The following is a 16,615-nucleotide window of genomic DNA, read 5'->3' on the forward strand; positions in this document are numbered from 1 at the left end:
GCTGAGGCCTCAGTTCCTTGCCCTGACAAATAAGGACATAGGACAAATGCCCAGCTGTCTAAGGTTCCTACCAGCCCTGAAATGGCAAGAAGCCATCCCACTGCTTGTGGGGCCTCTAGCAGAGGAAAAAGGGAGAGAGAGACTAAAGAAACACTAAGCAATCAGCATGCTCCCAGACATAGCAAAGGTCACAGAGGAGCTGCTTGTGGCTCCAGCTCCCTCACAGCACTGTGGGAGGGAAAAAGAGGAAATAAGAGAGGGAGGGAAGCCCAAAATGATCCAGGACCTCCCTCACATTTCTAATCCAGAAGGATCCCTCCCAGGACTCTTCTTAAGCAAGGTAAGTAGAGATTCCCAGAATTCTTTGAACCACACTTTGAGAACCACTGTTCTAAAGGGTTGTGGCTGGCTCAGACATCACTTGCTTCTTTGCACACAATGAGCACAAAATAAGTGCTCTTTTCACTGACTGATCTAACTGTCCTGTCCCAGGTCCCCATGGCAAATCCAGGTGGGCTCCCATGATATCCCATCCCACCTCCTTCCCTAGTGGGCCTCAGACACATAGCCCTGATACAGGGCCCTCCAGGAGGCCTAAATCTACAGAGTAGATGGGACGGACCAGTCCCTTCTACAAAGAACTGAGCCCCAGGACTCCAATGACTCCGCCTGGGACTAGAGGTTTGAGCTGGGCCTCCTAGCCCAGGAACAAAGAACCCGGGACCCTCTCCATTCTCCTGGGGCTGCAGTGAGCCCTGGATGGGAGGAGAGGGAAGATCTCACTCAAGTGTGACTAGTGTGATGGCTTGGGCTGGGCATGGACACTCTCTTGGAGCTCCTGGCCTGGGGCCCGACCTTTTCACTGGGCCCTTAGGTTGCCCCCCTAACTCCCAGTTCTCTCGTTAACAAACTGTCCTTCATATTCACCCTCCGTCTCCTCCCTGTTAGAGATGTATTCGTATGTATTCATGTTTTATACTTATGTGTGCACAGAGTGTTTCCCCCTCAAACAGCAAATAGACCCGGAAAGCAGGATTTCACTTCTGTGTGAATGCTGAGCACCTAACAGAAATGGTAAGAATAGGATGGGGGATGACTTAATTCCTGCATAAACCGGACTGAAGGGAGATAGAGTGGCCTGAAGGCGCCAGTCTCACACCCTCTGCTACAGCTGTCACTGTCCAGTGGCCAACCAGGCAGGATGCCCGTGATGACTCGAGATGCAAGGGGCGACCTTCACGCACTCCCCACCCCCTGCTTCCTGGCCTTCAAGGCCCATTCCATGGGGGTGAGGGGTGGCTACCATCCTAACTCACTGCATCCATCTATGTCCTCAGCCCCTAGCAGCACCTAGTATACAGCAGGCACAAATTAAATACTTAATGAACTGAAATGGTGTGAGAAAAGTGATTAGGTTCTACAGCTCTATTAGAAATGTACACTATTTTGAAAATTATGGATGGAATCCTTTGAAGTTGGCCTGGGAAACTACCAGTTACAGTAACACTGTTCTTCTGGGGAAACTGTCCAAACAGCTTATTGAGGGCCAAAATTCTAGAGCCAGCTCCGAAAACAAAGGTCCATCAGAAGGTGCTCAGCTGACATCAGTTCTGAATCCTCCCCATCAGATTTTCCAAACATAACTTTACAGGTGGTCGTGTGGTCCCAGACAGAGGAGCAACCATGGGCAGGAAGATGAGAAATTCAAGCCTCCAGGGCAGCCACAAGAGCTAGGTGACCATGGAGAAGTGGACCCTTCCCCTCCTGGCAAAGCCTGAAGACTATAAAATCACAGGGGAGCAGCCACCTTCTGATGACACCATGGATTTCCTTCATGTCCGACATCCCAGCTCGGACACCCCAAACAGCTTTCCTGTCGAACTCTCCACCCCCACTTCTCCACAAGCTCCTTCACTGCCCCTTCTATTAGGCAAGGCAGCCAGAGAGTCCCAACAACAACTTCCTGTCCCCTGGAGGCCATAAGAAATCCAAGAGAACAGCATATAGAGATCACAAAGAGTCCTCCTTTTACCCTGTTTCCCACACTGAAAACAGAAGAAAGAACTAGGGTTGCCAGGAACCTTCGTTCTTTCCAAGTCACAGCCCGATTATCCGGCAGGATCCCTGCCAACAAACAGGAGCACTTCAGCAGCTTGCCCTTTTCTTCCTTCTGCAATCAAAGCTTCATGGTCTAATATGGTAACTCAAGAGGTGGCACCAAAACTTTCCTCTTCAAATTTTTCCCCGAGTGGTCTCTTCTAGTTTCCCTTGCTCTAACTTCTAAATTTCAGTGTTTACTTCCTGACTTTCAATCTGAAATCTAAACCTAAGCACAGAAGTCCCTTTAAAGGAAAATATATGTGTAAGGCAACCAAGACTCAGAATGAGAGAAGAGATAATCACATTGATAAACAAGGGCTACATGTTTTAAATTCATTAAAGGGAACACAAACATGAAAAATAATTTCAAAAATAATATCTGAATTCTGAAAATAACATTATATAAATTTATAGCAATGACAAAAAAATTTTTCAGCTCATCAAAGTACATGATGAAATATGACAGGAAAGAGATGACATGTAAATATAAGACTGCACCAATCTGGTCTACCAGACTTCGACTTGAATATTTAAAAACGTAGCTCCTAGAAGCCTTTGGTATTAGGTAAAGAGACTCAATTTCCAATTCTTCTATTCACTTTTCAGAGAATACTGCTATTTGTACTTTTTATACTCTTTATAGAGAAAGATTACTTGGCTTTCTATTCCTTTATAGGCAATTTCCTCTCATTACTCCTCTGTCTCTGCCTTCTAATTTCTCCTAATTTCTCTCCTATATAGTTTCAGCAGGTGAGAAAGAGTCCTATCCCTAGTAGCAAACATGAGTTTTTAGTGAGGGCTGAGAAATGATACACTATCTCAATGACAAAACTAAATAAAAACACATGGTAACAACATAGTATCAAGTTATATATAAACACAGAATGATGCCAGAGTGAGACATAAACTCTTATCTCCCAAGATATCAGAGAAATGTATTAGACCATACTTGAGTGAAAGTGTCATACCTAAATTTTCCAAAACAAACACTATAAGATTAAGTCAACTGACTAGTCACTGTTACTCTATTTAACAAATTATATAATTTACCACATTAAAGCTTAAATTTATGGCCAAAACCATTCTACAAAGAAACCAATAATCTTCCCCTCCTGCCCCGAAGTCTTTACTCTATTCCAGGGGCTACAATGTGCTTATACTCTTAACAGGGGAGACAACCAACAGAGTAACATTATCCCTGAACTTTAAAGTGCAAACAATAAAAACTATGTGACTCCCGGCCATGTGACAAACCAGAAGCCAAACTCCAAGCTGATCTGGCATTTTAGAAGCCAATCAACAAACACATCAATCAACAAACACTCATCTGTGTCCCAGTGGAAAGAAAGCAAACCTCAGAGGAAAGTCAAGCTGGGTTCAGTTCCCTCTCTGAAAAGGTTGGGATGGGGAGGCTGGAATATCCCCCCACAATCTCTAAGACCATAGGCTGACTAAATGATTTAGATACAAAAACTGATACCTTAAGCACATTAGGAGAGCAAGTAAAACACCACCTGTCAGATATAAAAATTAGGGAAGAGTATGTGGTCAAATTATATAAAGGTTCATAGGAAATAAAATGGGTAATTTACATAAAGTTAAAAAGGGTTAGCACAAACAAAAACAACACAATCACCATTTGAAAGAAAGCTAGAAACTAGAGAGAAAAACTTTATAGAATTTCTCTGATAAAGATTTGATTCTCAACTACATAGGAAATTGAGTCAAATGGATAAAAATATGAGCCATTTCCCAACTGATCAAGGGTTCAAAGGACAAGAATATCCAGTTTGGGAAAACATTTTTTACATTCAAAGGTTCTGATAAAGGCCTTATTTCTAAAATATGTAGAGAACTGACTCAAATTTATAAGAAATCAAGCCATTCTCCAACTGATAAATGGTCAAAGGATATGAACAATTTTCAAATGAAGAAATTGAAACTATTTCTAGTCATATGAATAGATACTCCAAGTTATTATTAATCAGAGAAATGCAAATTAAGACAACTCTGAGATACTATTACACACCTCTCAGAATGACTAAAATGACAGGAAAAGATAATGATGAATGTGGGAGGGGTGTGGGAAAACTGGGACACTGATACATTGTTAGTGGAGTTGTAAAAGGATCCAACCATTATGGAGAGCAATTTGGAGTTATACTCAAAAAGTTATCAAATTGTGCATATTCTTTGATCCAGCAGTGTTTCTACTGGGCTTATATCCCAAAAAGATCTTGAAGCTGGGAAAGGGACTCATATGTGCAAAAATGTTTATGGCAGCCCTCTTTGTAGTGGCAAGAAACAGGAAACTGAGCGGCTGCCCACCAATTGGAGAATGGCTGAATAAATTGTGGGATATGAATGTTATGAAATACTATTGTTCTATAAGAAATGACCAGCAGGATGATTTCAGGAAGGCCAGGAGAGACTTACATGAGTTGAGGCTAAGTGAAATAAGCAGAACCAGGAGATTATTATAAATGGCAATAACAAGATTATACTACGATCAACTCTGATGGATGCGATTCTCTTCAACAATGAGATGATTCAAACCAGTTCCAATTGTTCAGTAATGAAGAGAATCAGCTATACTCAGAAAGAGAACACTGGGAAATGAGTGTGGACCACAACAAAGAATTTCCACTCTTTCTGTTATTGTTTGCTTGCATTTTTATTTTCCTTCTCAGGTTTTTTTTCTTTCTTTCTAGATCCGATTTTCCTTATGCAACAAGGTAACTGAATAAATGTGTATACATATATTGGATCTAACATATACTTTAACATGTATTGGACTACCTGCCATGGGGGGGGGGGGGGGGGGGGGGGGAGAGGGAGTGGAGAGGAGGGGAAAAGTTGGAACAGAAGATTTTGCAACGGTCAATGTTGAAAAATTACCCATGCATATGTTTTGTAAATAAAAAGTTACAATAAGAAAAAAAAAGAATATCCAGTTTCAGAAGAAAGCAAACTTATTAATAGTTAAACATGAAAAAATGTTCTAAAACGCTATTGATTAGAAAAATGCAAATTAAAACAACACTGAAGTACCACCTCACACCGACTAGACAGAATGACAAGACAGAAAAAGAAAATGGCAAATGCTGGAGGGGATATGGAAGAACTGGAACATTCACCTGCTGTTGATGGGGTTGTGAACTGCTCCAACCATTCTAGAGAACAATTTGGAACTGTGTCCAAAGGGTGATAAAACTGTGCATGCCCTCTGACCCAACAATATCACCATTAGATCTGTATCCCTAAGAGATCAAAGAAAAAAAGATCTGTTTGTACAAAAATATTCATAACAGATCTTTTGCAGTTTGAACTGGACTTGAGGAGATGCTCATCATTTGGGGAATGGCTGAACAAGTTATAGCTTATAATTGTAATGGAATACTACTGTACTATAATGACAAGCAGACAGATTTCAGAATAAGCTGGGAGAAATGAAGAACTAAGTGAACAGAACCAGGAGAAACTATATAGAGTAACAGCAACAATGTAATCACCTGTGAAAGAATTACTCTAATCAATACAATGACCCACAACAATTCCAAAGGACTCGTGATCAAAAATAATCTGCACTCTGAGTGCAGATTAAAGCCTATTTTTTCCTAATTTATTTTTCTTGCCTTTTTTGGCAACATGGAAATGTTTTATAAGACTTCACATTTGTAATGGGTAGCATTCTGCTTGTCTTCTCAATGGATGGAAGAAGGACCAGAGGGAAAGGGAATTTAGAATTAAAATAAAAACCAAGTATAAAATAAACTTTGAAAAAGACTTTTTAAAAAGACTATAATTTATACAGCAGGTGCACTGGTGGAGGGAATCCCTTCACCAGGACTTATTTAAAGCAAGAAATCATAGGGTTAGACAGAAAAAAAAAAAAAAAAAAAAAGTATAGCAGTCACACTGTGGAAAGACAAAAATGTAGAATCCCTGTCCCAAGGAACTGAAAGAAAATTGTTGTTTGTCCTTTGTACAGGAAGAAGACTATGACATTAGGAACATGATGTCATGACTTTCAAGTGAACTGGATTTAAGCAAAACAGGGCTGTGCAAAGTCACCAACCTCACTCTCTCCTCCGGAGCCATCTGGGTCCACTGGCAAGATAGACCTGGATGCAGTAGAAGCTCTTGGCTTTTTTTAATTTAAGGTCTTTCCCAGGTCTCAGTTTGACTGTGGAAATATTCATTCAGTGATTAAGGCTAGGTAATAAAAGAAGTAAAGAATGGTCTCTTTTACCAGGTAAGATAGATAGATAGACAGATAAATAGACAGATTAAAAAAAACAAATAGATAGATTTAGCCAGATAAACAGCTGGCAAATAGATAATGGGGAAGAGAGCAGGATGTGAAAAAAATGGAGAGTTGAAGGCAGGGGAAGCAGAAAAGGCTTCAGGGAGAAGATAAAGCTTGAGTTGGGCCTTACAGGAAGCTAGGGCTTCTAAGAGGTAAGGAAGATCTGTGTCATCAACAAGGCTGACACTGTATAGAGACACTGGGATGGGACACAAAGCCGTATGTGAAAAACACAGGTCGGTTGCTTGGACCAAGAGCAAATGAATGAGCATAAAACCTTTCTGGAGAGGTAGGTTGGGAACTAGGTTATCAAAGGGCTTTAAAGATCACAAAGAGCAGTTTGTTTTAGATAGGTCCTAGATTTGGAAGAAAAAGTGGTGTTATTAGACAGAGGCACAATATAGTCAGTCAGACCACGCTTTGGGAATATTACTTTGGCACATGATTAAAGGGCAAAACATCCATGGGTTTTCCAACAGGCCCAAACCAAATCAAAGTTCAGAGCCCAGTTTCTCTAAAGGTCTGAGCAGAAAAAGACGTTTTTTAAAAATTTCTTTGACCAGAACTAATCAGGAAAGGAGCAATGATTAAAGTCAGTTAACTCCCTGAAAGCACAGTAATTACAATAATTACATCCCAAGGATATAACCTACTTTTATTTATTTATTCGTTTGTTTTTTGCTGAGGCAATTGGGGTTAAGTGACTTGCCCAGGGTCACAGAGATAGGAAGTGTTAAGTGTATGAGACCAGATTTGAACTCAATTCCTACTGACTTCAGGGCTGGTACTCTATCCACTTAGCGGCCCCCAGGATATGATATACTTTATATATATTAAAAAACAAACAAACAAACAAATCTCTCACTCTAAATTTCTAGGGAAGGGGGAGTAGGGAAGGGGGAGGAAAAGAATGATAAATTTTGAATAAAGAAATAAATTTCAGCCTCCTTCGAGGCAGGTCTGTACAAGCCTAAACAAGAATGCTCTGGAGGACTGGAGACATGCTCAGCAAACGTTCATCCAACCTCTGATTTCAGATTTCTAGTAAAGGAAGAACACACTTCCCAAGGAAGCCCATTCCACTGGGGACAAACTCTGATAGTTGTTAAGTGGCTTTTGGTTTGTTTTTCTCTGAAATCCTGTCTAAACCAGGCTCCTCTCCATCCCACTCTCTGTTAGGGTTGGTCAGTCAGTCAGTGACCTCCTCCCCACCCTCACTCCCAAGGCTTCCTTTTCCCATGAATGGGCTCACTGCATTGGCTTCCAGGCAAATGGAAGAAGGCAGATAAGACACTGCAGCTGGGATCCCAGGAAACCACAGGCCTGCAGCTGGGGAAGGAGGAAACTAAATGATGCCTGATAGGGAGAGAGCTTGATGCAAAAGTAGGTTCGCTGAGTGTCCCTGGTCAGGACGGATGTTCCATCAAATAGAGAATGGTTGAACAAACTGCGATATATGAAAGCAATACAATTTTATTGTGCCATAAAAGATTAAAGATTTGAGAAATATGGAGAGAATTACATGAAATGACATAGACCATAGTCCAGCAGAATCAGGAGAAATGTATACAGTGAACAGAATAATGCAAGAGGCAACTCTGAAGGGGGTGAGGAGAGTCTGAAGCAGGAACCAATCATGATTTCAAAAGAATCATGAATAAAACACCTTTCATCTCTTGCAGAGGAGCAATGGACTAGAAGCTGAGAACCAGATTTGCTGATTTGTTTTCCCTGGCTATACAAAGCTGTAAATAGAGAATGATTCTAAAAGAAATTGATAAGTCTAGACATGGGGGGAAAAAGTCATGATGTCATATCCAACAAAATTAATTGCTTTAAGTGTAAAAGATCTTTAACACATTTAGGTAATTGTACTGATATTTAATATTAAAATTTCAATAGAACAATTCAAAAATTTTCATTTTAAAAAGTAAATATTTACGGGAGAAAATACAGCCAAATTGGGAAACCTAATAAAGGAGGCGTATCTGCAATGTTTGGCCTAAGCTCTCATTGGGCCTCTTGTCATCAACCCCTTGTACACGCCTGAGGTCAAGGTTTATGTTCCAGAGCCCTCACACCAGACAGATATCCCTAGAACTTGGAAAGTAAACAAAAATGAAGGCTGGAATCAGCTCAACCAGCCCACAAGTAGTCACCATGCACCTACTATGCATACAGTGCTATGGGCCAGGAACTAAGCTAAGCACTAGGGCATAAAAGACAAAAAAGAGACAGTCCCTGCCCCCAAGGAGTTTCTATTCCACTGGGTGAGATAATATGGGCATTTAAGTTTACACAACACCAGGACCTGGGGGGACCAGGAAGAGCCTCACTGAGCTGAGTGTTGGAGGAAATGAGAGCGGGTTCCATGGGACAGCTAGATCACACAGTGGAGAGAGCACCAGCCCTGAAGTCAGTAGGACCTGAGTTCAAATCCTAGTTGTGGGACCCTGGGCAAGTCACTTAACCCCAAACGCCTCAAAGAGAGAGAGAGAGAGAGAGCGCGCGAGCGCTGGTTCCATCTTTGTATATAGTGCATGTGTAGACACAGACATCATTCTACATAGGGATAGTAAGTAGCTTTCACTGTCACAGAAACCAAATCATGCATGTTTTTTAGTCTAATGTAGATATCACTCTCCAATTCCCAAGTTATCTTGTCTGTAACTCCTACCTTCAAATGAATTCATTTCAACAAATAAGTGCCTGCCCTGTAGGAGGCACTAAAGACCAAACTGAAAGCTGTTTTTTCCCCCTCTGCCCTGCCTTCCCCACCATGACTCGCATCCAGCCCTTGCAGATGTGGCTTCCAGGCTTCCAAAAGCCCACTGAGGCAGAGTGTCTCAAAACCATTCTTTCCATGTTACAGATATTGGCGCCAAAGTCCCCCCAAACCCATCCTGACCCAGGGACAGCATCCTTGGCCCTGAGACCATATTCCTGAGGACACATTTCTGGAGCCTCGGGATCACTAGATGGCTTCTGAGAAGCCAATGGGAGATGACTATTGGTAATCCTCTCTAGCTTTCCCTGTGACTAAAACGCACAAAAACTAGAGGTCAAGGAGTGGGCTTCTCTCCAAAAGGACGCCATTTTCCTGCTTCTTTGTTCCTCCTGTTATACAAGTCTGACTCCTGCCTTAAAAAGACAAGAGCGAACCCTTCCTCACCTGAACTGAGCTCTGAAGCCTCTGATCTCTCCCTACAGTTTTTTTTTTTTCAGTGTCAAAAAGTCTCTAAGTTTCCAAAGGTGGCCAAGCTCAGCTTGACAAACCCCAATTACTCCACCTCAGTCACAGAGCTTCTGTTCTATACATGAAACTCATGACACTAAGGCCAAGTGCCATTAGCCTACTGCAAATGAGCAGAACAACCTGTGGATACCTGCATAGAAATCATTTTTTATCTTTTTTCTATTTTAAAAATTTATAGAAGCCAAACCTTCTTTCTTCCTAAGTTCCCAATGACTGTTGTGGGAACCTCTCACCCCGCCCCCTCAACATCCAATCAGACGTCAACTCTTGTCATGTTCACCTTCATAATATCTTCATAATAAAAACACAGAACTGTCATGATCAACCATGTGGAGCTACATGGAGCATGGATGGGGTGGGGGGGAGATTTGGTGAAGGGAGATCAATCAGAAGCTCCATCATCAGTATTCACCAGTCCCTGAACTGCGGTGGAAGCTGTGTGAGTGGAGAGAACAGGGCCAATGAGAGAGATGTTGTGGAGAACTCTAAGCCATGAGACGAAAAAGGGAGATGATAAATTCCCTTTTGGATGTGAGTCTGAAATGCCTGAGATAGCTCCATGCCCAAAAAGCAACTGGTGACATGGAAATGAAAGCTGGAGTGTAGTTCCTGGGGCTGGAAATCAGCTCTCCCCTCTTCTCCACCATTAATCTCATCACACATTCTCATTAAGCTGTGACCACCAAATAATTGACTTACAAATTTTGGGATGAAGTATACCAAGAGGAGACATACTAATGAGCTGCCGAGAATCCCTCAATTGGTTCAACTGAACTGAGAAGCAATTGAAAATTCAACCAGAGAAGGCACAAAACTGTACCTCCCCTTTAGTACTCAGCACAGTGCCAGGCACACAGCAGGTACTCAAAGAAAATGTTGATTTGACTTGAACTCCTACATTACTTAGTGCTATACATATACTCTGAAGAGATCAAACACAGAAGGAAAAGTGCCAGCTAAATGAAACTATGCCTAGAAGTTTTTGCATTAGGAAAAAAAACTAAAAACAAAGTTGCTGCTTCTCCATTAGGGTACCTAGAGGGTTCTGGAGGGGAAAGTGAGGAAAATGACCTTGCATAGGCCTCTCTAATTTAAATCCAATTCATTTTCCTGTCATGGCCACGATCCTCTTAGAGAATGAAGAACAAACAACAACGGGACATTCCATTAGGGAACTACTACGCAAACTGTGGTAAATGATGGCACGTAAAGTCATTGGTCATAAGAAAAAAGAAATATTCAAAATTTAAAGAAACTTGGGAAGATTTTATCTGAATGGATTCTGGACAAAGTAAGCAGAACCACATGAACAACGCACCCCATGTGAAGAGGAAAATGGTGAACAACGCCGTCTGCTTAATGGAATGTCCAGCATTGAGTTCAAAGAAAAATATATCTCACTCTGCTTTTTTAAATGATGGCAGGTTATGGGCACAAAGGGAGGCCATGCCAACCCACAAAGCAAGCAAATAGGTCAGTCTGTTGGGCTTATTTTCTTACAAGAAATGCTTCTAGTGGGAAGAAAAGAATACTGGGATTTAAAAAAAAAAAGTATAAAGAGAAACATTAAAAAAAAAAAAAAAAAGCATTTGTAAACAAGGGACTAAATAAGGCCCTGGTTCAGAAGTAGAGCTCAGCCCAGAGTGGCACATGGATGATCTTGAAGATGATCTTGAAGATCTTGTAGCTGGCAACATTGCAAAGTAGTATGAATTGTTTCATTCCTGGTTTTATAGCTCTAAGACCTAGTGTAGTACCTGACACATAGTACGCGCTTAATACCTGCTGGTTTACAAACCAGCAAACCATGAATCTATTGATAATTGTCTTCCCGTGGCAATTAGGTGACAACATATAAGAATGAAAGGTTTGGAGTCACAAAGATCTGAGTTCAAATTCACCCTCAGAGAATCGCTGGCCGTGTGATCCTGGGCAAGTTATTTCACCACTGTCTGCCTCAATTTCCTGATCTGTAAAATGGAGTTTAAAAAAATGCCATCTACCCAACAGGATTATTGTGAGGACCAAATGAGTTAATATATGTCAAGTCCTTTGCATAGCTTAAAGAATGCTAATAGCACAGAAAGGTCATTATTTTTTCAATGTAGCTACATCATCCTGAACAAGTGTCAGCCACAGGACCATGACTCTTCACTTAAAAAAGAATAGGAATGATCTCTAGGGTTCTCTGTAGCTCTAATGGCCTGTGTGAATAATAAAGTGACCAGACTATCCCATTTCTGAATCACTCTGAATAAATAAAAGCTTAGGAAAGAAACATTTTCCATAGTATTTCCATGCAACCTGTCAATGATGTTTTTACCAAAAAAGTTAAGAGTAACATTTACCCAACATTCCAAGTGGAAAAAAAAAAAGGAAAATGAACAAAGATGAAGTGAAAGCAGAAGGGAAAGTTCTCTTGCCCTAGTGGAAAGATTTAAACATGTATTCACTATCAAGTAGCTAAATATCAACTAGTTGGAATAAAAATAATTCTAAAAACTGAAGCCAGAAAACCTAAAGCAAGGATGCAGCTCTCTCTGTCATTTCTGTAAGAAACGAAAATACCAATAAAAAGTTTTGTTTTGTTTTGAATCCTACAAATGACATATCTGAAAGAGCCTCCCATCACTATCTCATTTTCACAGTTGCTAAATTCTGCACACTGGTTTCCTCAGCTGAGAAATTTCCCCTTTCAGTTTGACTTCATCCAGTCCCTGTTAGGCTTTGCTCGCGTCTGCCCACCGCCGGAGCGGCTAAATTTGCCGTGACCGAGGACAAGGCCGCTTTATCTACTTCTCTCGCCACACAGAGCGTGATGCATCAGTGTTTCTGGCCTCCCCACCTTGGTACAAAAAGCAATCACAAATAACATCCTGTACCAGCGATAACCAAGGGCAAGCAAGAGACACGCATGGAACAATGACCGAGGTTAAAAAAAAAAAAAAAAAGAGCAGAACCTTGTGATCCCAGTTTCATTATTGCACAGTTGCAAGTATCACAGGTCAAATCCGACCCATCCAAACACAACATAAGCCTAACAGAGGGGTGAGGGGAAGCCACAGGGCCAGAGCTACATCGTTTATCTTCAAACTCAGTCCTACATTAGCCATTGGAGGAAATTTGCCCATAAATCAGGTTTTTAAATGTGCTGAGTATTTTGCCAGATTATATCAAAGGTCTTTATGACTCAGTGCACAACACAAGGAGCAGATATTCCTCAAGCCCACATGTCATTAAAACAATTTAGTCCGGCTCTATTTTTAGAAAGTAATGGCAGAATGGCAGGTTTCAAAACAGAACCAGGTAAACTGGAAAGAAGCTTTGAAAGGCTCCTGAGAAGAATGTGACCAAGGAAGTCGGGCAGCTGGAGCGCTCCCAGCCTCCTCCATCGCTACCCTATGCAGCCCCTCGCCAGGCACATTTCAGGACTCCCAACTTCACTAGCAGGCAGCCGGCCTTCCACGCTGTGTCCCCAGTGGGGAAGCGCTGCTGACCCTCGTCCTCACCCCGGGCTCCCAGCAGCCTCCTGACCTTCCTCCAGGCCCACTTCTCCCCAAGCTTCCCAAGCCTCCGCGGGGACAAGCACCTGCCCCCCAGGCGCCACCCAACGCTAGGGAGGCGCAAGCTCCTCCACGGGCTGAGCGAGGCGCTGGTCCCCAACTCAGTCAGGGAGAGTGGAGGAAGGGAAGCGTCCTGGGAGACCAGCCTAGACTACTGAGGGCACGGGACGGACCGGCGGGCTCTGTCCAGCAAGACTGAAAATACACACTTAGACCCCAATTAAGTTCTTCAAGGTCCCTTCCCACCCCCCACCCCCCCAGAGCCATGCCCGCCCCGGCCCCCCCTTCCCTGCGCCTGGGGTCACAGGCGGCCCCGCCAAAGCGCCCACAAGCGGGGGTCGGCTGCCAGCCCCGCTCCCCCCCCAGCCAGCACTGCCCGCTGCCAAGCCACCGGCCCGACCCCTCAGCGACGGTCTTTCTCAACCCTCGGTCCCCGTTGGCACAAGTCTGGCCGGGGCCAAGTCAGGGCGGTTCGGTGCGCACCCTGGGGCGGGAAGGCCGGGACTCCGTCCAGGGGACTTGAATCCGGGTCTCCGGGGGCACCCACGGGGTCAGACCCTCCTGCTTCCCCCCACCTCACAACCCGGAAGGGCAGGGGCCGCACGGACGGGCCAGCTGGCCGCCCTTCAATGTCCGCTGGAGCCGGGAAGGCCCCAAGCACCCTGGGGACCAGAGTCACAAGGCAGGGACCCCTGCCTCAGTCTATCCGTCTGTAAGCAGGGGCTGAGCTCCCCAGGCTCAGAAGAAGCGGCAGGCCTGGGTTCCAGTCCTCCCTTGGACCCGGAGCCTCGGAGGCGAGCCCAAGCCCGAGCCCAGCCTCTCCTGGCAAAGGGCCAGGGGTCGGGTTCGAATCTGCCCAGGACCGTCCCTCGGCTGGGTGACCTTGGGCCGGTCACTGCCCAACTCTGGGCCCGAGCATCTGAGCCGGGACCCGCGGGACCTGGGTTCCAATCCTGCCCGATGCTAACCTTGGGCCGGTCGCGTCCCCTCCCCCCTCCGGGCCAGGAGGGCCTCAGTTTCCCCCTTCCGCGCACGGTAGTGTCTGGCCCGGGAGGCGCGGGGACGAGTCCCCTGCTCCGGGAGGGCTTGAGTTTCCCCCGCCGCCCACTGGGAGCTGCCCGCGCTGAGCGCCGGAGAGGCAGCCCGGGTGCGGGGGCGCGGGGCAGCGGGGGCTGCTGCGGGGCCGGGCCGGCCGGGCAGGAGAGAGGCCGGGAGGCCGGGCAGGGACAGGCCGCCGCTTACCTCTGTTAACATTACTAAACCCCAGGAAGCGCACTCGCCCCTAGCCCCGCCGCATGGCCACGGCCGCCGCCGCTCGTCCCGCTGCGCCCCGGGCCCGGGCGGCGGCTTCACTCGGTTCCGCGGGCGGCCCCCGCTCCGGCTACTCGGCACGGCCGTGCCGCCATCTTGGGGAGCGACGTCCGCGGCCCCGCACGGCGTGCACGCCCATTGGCCGGCCGGGGCCGACGGCGTCACGTGGGGCGGGTCGCCATGGCGCCGGCGCCGGCGCCCGAGAGGGGCGGGGCGGGTAGGGGCGGGACAAGGAGAGACGGGGCGGGGCGGGGAGCGAGGACTGAGGGAGGGAAAGAGGGAAGGAGGAGGGGAGGGAGGGAGAGAAAAGGAAGGGGGAAGGAGGGAAGAAAGGAGGAGAGAAGAGGAAGCGGGGGAGAGAAGAGTGCAGCCCTGGGACAAACCCGAGTATCAAAATTGGGCATAAATCTCTGCTTTATCCCTGAGTATTAACAAGAATAAAAATGCCGAACATTTGCATAATACATAGTCATAATCAATTACCCTAAGAGGTGGTGCTGCCTTTATGCCCATTTCACAGCTCAGGAAACTGAGTGCCTTGCCCGGGCTCTGTCTGCCGGACTAGCTGCCCTCAGTATAATTACAGGGAAGTGACTTTATGAGACTCGGTAACCCTGGCAAATCCCTTCTCAGCACAGCGGGAAGAGGGATCTCGAGAACCGAGCTCCCCTGTGCCGGTCCGCCTCTGACCCAGGCCCAGGAGGGTCGGTTGATCCCCTGGGGCTGGATCGGGACCTGGGATCCACGTCCAGACCCAGATCCCGCCTGCCAGTCGCATCCCCTGCAACACGCGCCGAGTCACCTCCCTTTGCATGGTTTGCCTCGGTTTCCCTGGGAAGCCTGTGACACAAGGGATCCGAGGCGGGCCAGCGAATGGAAGCCCGGCACCCCGAGCCTGCAGCCGCATCCAGCTCCGTCCTGGAGCTCCCTGGGGACCGGCGGCGCGCTCGGCGCTGCGGCCGCTAATGTGGCGTGGCCCGGGAGAGCCCGGACCTGGCCCAGAAAATACAGGGGGGACAGACTCTTTAGAAGACGATCTTGCGTTCTCAAGATCCTACCGAAGAGAAGTTTCCTGCAGGAAACAGCTCCATGGGCTGGTGAGCTCCCTGAGGGCAGGAGCTTTGTTTCCTCTTTGGGGACCCCTGAGCTTGCCCGGTACCTGGCACCTAGCCGGACTTTAAATACACGTCTATGGACTAATTCATGATCCTTCAGCACCAAGCTTCCCTGGGGAGATCAAGGCAAAGTGCCTGCATCCTGGTGGGAAGGAAGAAAGGGGGCTCCCAGCTGAGGGGTCACTGAGCCAGCGCAGGGACCCCCGGGCACCTCTGTGTGACAAGCCCCTGCTCTGGATCTGTCCAGCTGGGAAGGACCTTGGGCTCACTAGTGGAGACTGTGGAGGTCTGCTCCCCTCCAGCCATCCGGAGCCATCTCCTGGGCTTGCAGGGCTGGGATTAACCAGCAATGCCCCTCCCCCAGTAATGAGAGACCAGGGAGTCAGCATCACACGCTCCCCCCATATCTCCAGCAAATGTGGGGGAAGTTCTGTTCCTAAGAATGGGGGGAGGCAACCTTGAGAGAGAATTTGCCAAAGGAGAGCATTTCTTCAGTCACTCCCTTAACTGTTTAGAGAGACAGAGACCGCAAGATCCTGTGGGGATTATTTAGTTACCAAAAAACAAAAATAACATAAAAACTAAAGGGATTCAACTCAGCTCAACAATTGGGAAACATTTGGTCTAAGAAGTAGAAATCCAGAAAGGCCTGGGCTCAATCGGGCACATGCCAGATTCTGGGCCTGGGGAAATCCCGTTCCCCTAAAAGCCCCAGAAGGATCAGGAAAGGCGCCATTAATTGTCTTCATTTCCAGAGAAAGCTCCTTCTGCAAGGCTTCCCTTACACCAATAACTGCCCAGGGCCCGCCTCCAAAAGTACAGCTGGTCAAAGTGGAAGTCCCAGTGTCCAAAGGAAAACTGGCTCTCGGGGAGCTCACTTCCTACCAGGAGGCAGCAGTATCACGTGCACAAACACAGGAAAGGGGGAGAGGGAAGAGTCTGAACTAGCAGCATCAGGAAA

At 46.1% G+C, this 16,615-nt stretch overlaps 1 protein-coding gene across 2 annotated transcripts in view; it reads right to left on the reverse strand.

Moving 5' to 3' along the window:
• The window catches only part of SNX13 (sorting nexin 13), a 95,418-nt gene extending 80,832 nt beyond the window's left edge, over positions 1-14,586 (reverse strand). For both annotated transcript variants that reach the window (XM_051962689.1, XM_051962688.1), the window contains exon 1: positions 14,471-14,586. In XM_051962689.1, the coding sequence (XP_051818649.1) occupies positions 14,471-14,482 (12 nt within the window). In that variant the 5' untranslated portion in view covers positions 14,483-14,586. The remainder of the gene's footprint in view (positions 1-14,470) is intronic.
• Between the last annotated feature and the right edge of the window lie 2,029 nt (positions 14,587-16,615).

The sequence above is a fragment of the Antechinus flavipes genome, chromosome 5 (assembly GCF_016432865.1).
Source record: "Antechinus flavipes isolate AdamAnt ecotype Samford, QLD, Australia chromosome 5, AdamAnt_v2, whole genome shotgun sequence".
Classification (NCBI taxonomy): Eukaryota; Metazoa; Chordata; class Mammalia; order Dasyuromorphia; family Dasyuridae; genus Antechinus; species Antechinus flavipes.